Source organism: Capra hircus, chromosome 6 (assembly GCF_001704415.2).
Source record: "Capra hircus breed San Clemente chromosome 6, ASM170441v1, whole genome shotgun sequence".
Classification (NCBI taxonomy): domain Eukaryota; kingdom Metazoa; phylum Chordata; class Mammalia; order Artiodactyla; family Bovidae; genus Capra; species Capra hircus.
In genome coordinates this window covers 113,250,715-113,255,323 of record NC_030813.1, presented here as the reverse complement: position 1 = coordinate 113,255,323, position 4,609 = coordinate 113,250,715, and the positions used below count along the sequence as shown (strand labels likewise).

At 57.6% G+C, this 4,609-nt stretch overlaps 1 protein-coding gene across 1 annotated transcript in view; it reads right to left on the bottom strand.

Annotated features, from left to right (window-relative positions):
- The window catches only part of LOC102173830 (epididymis-specific alpha-mannosidase-like), a 42,360-nt gene continuing 39,446 nt past the window's right edge, over nt 1,696-4,609 (bottom strand). Inside the window, exons 18-19 of the mRNA XM_018049956.1 lie at nt 3,035-3,155; nt 1,696-1,824 (exon numbers count right to left, since the gene is read on the bottom strand). Of these exons, the coding sequence (XP_017905445.1) occupies nt 1,727-1,824; nt 3,035-3,155 (219 nt within the window). The 3' untranslated portion in view covers nt 1,696-1,726. The remainder of the gene's footprint in view (nt 1,825-3,034; nt 3,156-4,609) is intronic.

The window sequence follows — 4,609 nt, the reverse complement described above, 5'->3', positions numbered from 1 at the left end:
CTGGAGATGTACGTGCCCCGTCAGTGCCTGACCACAGAGGTAACTCTCCTCATACACAGCAGGTCCACCCCACCCCAGGCTGCAAGGCTGCCTGCACCCCATTCTCAAGTTTCCATCAGTTAAGAGCCACTGAACCCTGACTCTGTGCCAGGCTCTGTGCTGGCGGTGAGGGGACAGGAGTTGTGCTGACCCCAGGATGTCCCTGTGGGGAGACAGGACTTGGCCGTGGTGGCTCTGACCACAGGAGAATCTGCTCTGCTGGTTTGGACGTGCTTGGAGCATCCTGGAGGGCTTCCTGCAGGAGGGGTGGAGGGCACAGGGTGCTGGGGAGATGGCTGGTCCTGGGCCAGGGTGTGGTAGGAGAGCCAGGGCGAGGCTGGGTCTTGCAGGCTCTTTCTCTCTCTCTGCTCTGGCTCCCTCTCTTTAGAACTCCACCTGTTCCCTCTCCCTGCCCTTCTCTCCTCTAATCTCACTCTGGGGCTGGGAGATGGGTAGGCAGGGTTTCAAGTCCATCCACACTCCTGCACTCTAGGGGTCATTAGTGTCCAGAGGGGAGGCTATTGTTCTGCACTGGGTGAGGCAGCTGGAATCAGAAGGTCAGTCCTCCACTCATCTGTCAAGATCACACGGGGAGCAGCTCTATTTCCCTCCTTGGAACTGGCTTCCAGGGCTTTGTCCAGCTCTACAGGGCATCCCTGGGGAGCAGGGGAGTTCAGACAGCTCTCCCCCCAACAGAGGGCATTTGGGGCTGGGGAGAAGGAAAAGTTTTTCAGGGCAGAGTCAAACATGCGCAGTTTGAGAACCTTCCTCTCTACCCACTCCCGTTCAGCCTGTCTTGCATAAAATGCGCTTCACACTGAGGCAGGCAACCCCAGGGCAGAACCTGGGCACAGAGGCCACCGCCGCATGGCATGACACGCTTGCATATGGCCATCTGCTCCTGCCATCTCTTCTCCCCTTCTTGTGCCAACCCTTCTGAGGCTACCCACCAGCTCCAGAGCCCCTCCGTGTCCTGCTCTGTCTCATAATGGTCACCAGGGGCACCGAGTCCTGAGGCAGCTGCTGTTCTTGGTCCTGAAATTATGAGGCCAGTGGGATCCTTATTATTAATAATCCTTACACTGGGTTTTCCGTGTTTCACTTGCTACATGATTTCCTTCCATCTTTGTGGCCTGAGCTGTAGGAACTTCCTGTAGGGCAGGTGTGGCCAAGCGCCAGGGCAAGAGTATGAGATTGGACGCAGAGCCTGGCATCACACATCCGGGTCGGTAGGCCAGTGCTGTAGCTCCCTCCCGTATATCTTAGGCATATCCCTCCACAGCAGGGCCGTCTCCACCCTGGGATGAGCCCGTGAAGGTGCCCAGGTCACAGCAGGGCCAGTGGTAACGCTGGTGGACTTGCTGAGATCTGGAAGGAGGCAGGCAGATGCATTTTGCTATCCCTGGGGATTGTTCCTTCTGCCTTTGGGAGAACTTCCTGGCTTCGACTCTTGCAGGTGAAGCAGGAGTGTGAGCATGTGTGAAGCTACCATCCGTGACAGGAGAGGAGAGAGAGGGCTGGCTCCAGTGGGCAGGGGAAGACATAGGTCCTTAATGCAATTTTATTTAAGAAGTCAGGACACCCCCATCCACCCATTTCCTGCCCTTAGCCCACCAGATTGGCAGCGTCCCAGTCATCCCGCTAGGCTTTCTTTCCTGTGTTTTCGGTCCAAGAATCTGCCAAGGGCTCAGTGCTCTTGAAAGTGAATGAAGAACGTCCGGATCTCCTTCGGGTAGATGGTGACCTTGGGGCCTCCTGGTGGTGGCGAGGGCTGACTGGAGCTGCCTGGGAGCAGAGAGGGTCTGTCCAGCACGGCCCCTGGACCACCTGCTTCCTCAGGTCCCCTCCTTCCGCATCCCCCTGACAACACGGCTCCTGCTGCGTCTGTGGTCCGTGGTTACAACCCTCAGCTGACCCCTCTTGACAGGACTGCACTGCCAGGGAGCCTCTTTCATTTCTGGCCTCCCCTGAGGGCACAGCACAGTCAAGCCAGGTACAGGGGGCTCTGGCCCTGCTTGGTCTTGTTTCTCCATGGGTTGTGGACCTGGATATGTTCATAAGAGCTGTCTCACTGAGGCCATGAGGGGCCCTGTCCTTGATCTCAGTGGGCTGTCCTTAGACACAGCCTGGGGTTTAGGCTTCCTCCTTGGGATGAAACTGGCTCCTGCATCCATCCCTCTATCCATCCATCCCTGCAGACATCCAGTCACCCACCACACACTCTCCCATCCTTTCATACTGCCCTCCACCCTGCGCCCTCCTGTCCATCTGTTCAACCTCCGTCTACACAACAGTCCATCTGCCACCCATTTCCCTCCCGTTCATGCATCCTTCACTCATTCTCTTTCCTTCCTTCCTTCCTCTTTCCATCCACCCATCACTCAACCATTGACCTGTCCATCATCCATCCTCTTTTTTTCCTTCCCTCCATCTTTTTTTCTATCAAACCATCCCTTTATCCATCTGTCTATCATACATTGACTACGTGCCTACTCATGCAGCCAGGCTATGCTGTGTGCAGTAGACAGAAAAGGAGAGAAATGGGACAGAGCAAAGTGAGGGAGAGGGGAGAGCAAGGGAGGCTCCTGACTCAGCCCTGGGCCAGATAAAGGGACAAGGGCTTTCCAGGCGGAAGGAACGGCAGAGGCCAATGTTTCCAGCCAGAAGCAGTGGGCGCGTGCAGCACAAGGCAGAGGAGGGCAGCCGTCCCAACACCTGGGCTGCACCTAAAGTCTGGGGCCACTCAAGGCCGCAGAGGGTTGTAGTCTTGGACACACAAGTGCATGCACGCACACACACAACCTATCTGTGGCTCTGGCACGTGGAGACTGACCTGAAGCCTAGAGTCTATAACCTTCTGCAGCTGATTCAGGAAGACTGAGACCCGGGGAAGGACGGCCAGCTCCAGGTCACACAGGCCTTAGGGGCAGAGCTGGGGTCTGGCTGGGGGTCAGGCTGGGGACCCGGGGCCGGATCAGGACCAGGGAGCCCGGACCTCTGTGGTGGTGAGGGTCCCGCGTGCTCCAGGTCCAGCGACGCATCTCATTCACGTCCCAGGTCCCTGTGAGTGAGCGCTCCTCCACGGACACCACGGAGCCCAGTCCCCCCAGCACAGACTGCAGGACAGAGCACAGGGAGGGGTGAGCACCCGGACCCCAGATCTGAGCAGAGAACCCGACGAAGAAGGGCAGCCACACCGGGGCCCGGGCCCAGCATCCCCCACGTTCATTGCAGTGGAAGTCCCATGGGAGGAGGGGCAGTCCCATTTTACAGGATGAGGAACCGAGGCCGGAAGGAGCTGCTCCCAAGTGCCGAGCTGGATCAGCACTCCCGTCAGGTGGCAGGCAGGTGGGGCCACCCCAGCAAACACCCAAACACCAGGGTTTGTCTCCCGAGGGTGCTTCCTCCTGGGAGCCTGACTCAGAGATGTTGGAGCGGGACACGAGAGGGCAGGTTACCCGCAGGTTCACCGTCACAGGCCGAACAACACCGGGTCCTGGTCCACCTCATACAGGTGCTGGAGCCGCAGCAGGACACGGCGGAGGTCTGCCTTGGGCTTGGCTTTCGGTCTTGGGGACAGAAGGAGGTGGCATGAGGACACAGTCTCGGCCTGGCACTTTACACTCTCACCTCCCTTTCACATTTCACCCTCCTCGGAGGCAGCTAACACAGCCCCACTTTGCAGATGAGCCAAACAAGGCTCAGAGAGGGCCGGCACTTGCCCAGACAACAGCTGGTGTGCATAAAGGAGGGGGAGGACTCCAACCCAGGTGCAACCAAAGCTACTGCCTCCCACCGCCCGCACTGAGGCGGTGCTGAAGTGTGGAAAGTCTTCGTTCTTATTCACTGTGAGTCCTCATTCGCTGTCCCTCCAGCCTCTGTCTCTGGAAGATTCTCTGCCCTGCCCTGTGAAGGGAGTGTGGCCTTGTGACCTGAAGATGAGTCACCATTGCAAAGGTCATGTGTCAGGTCATTGCCACCAAGACTAGAAACGTGTCGTACTAGAGCCCCACCTCTGGTCGTTGGAGAACAAACGAGAAGGCCACCCTGCTGGTCCCACAGAGCAAGGGTCGAAATGAACTGTGCTGTGTGAGGCAGAGAGCGTGCGGGCTCCTTGTTACTGCAGCATAAGAGGTCTGCGAAGTCTCTTGTCTCCATGCAAGTGATGGGTTTAGGGACTGGAGCTCGAGAATCAGGGAAGGATTTCTGGCACTGGAAAATGATGCTGGAGATGATAATGGTGATGCAGGTGATGATGAGAAGGGGGTTGTTTGTTTCTGGGGAGGCAGGCGGCCCTCTTGCCATCCCCAGTGCTCCCTCGCTCAGCTTCTTACTCACCTCCCTGGGAAGAGGGTCTTGCTTGGCCCAGCCCGTGTCTCCCTTACTTCAGTACAGCAGCCTCCAAGAGGTGCTTCTCAGTGGCTTGGCCATACACTCTCTCTCTCTCCTCTCTCACACACACACACACACACACACACACACACACACACCACACACACACCCACCTACACACATCCACATCCACACCCCCACACACCCCCACACCCCTACACACACACACACACACACA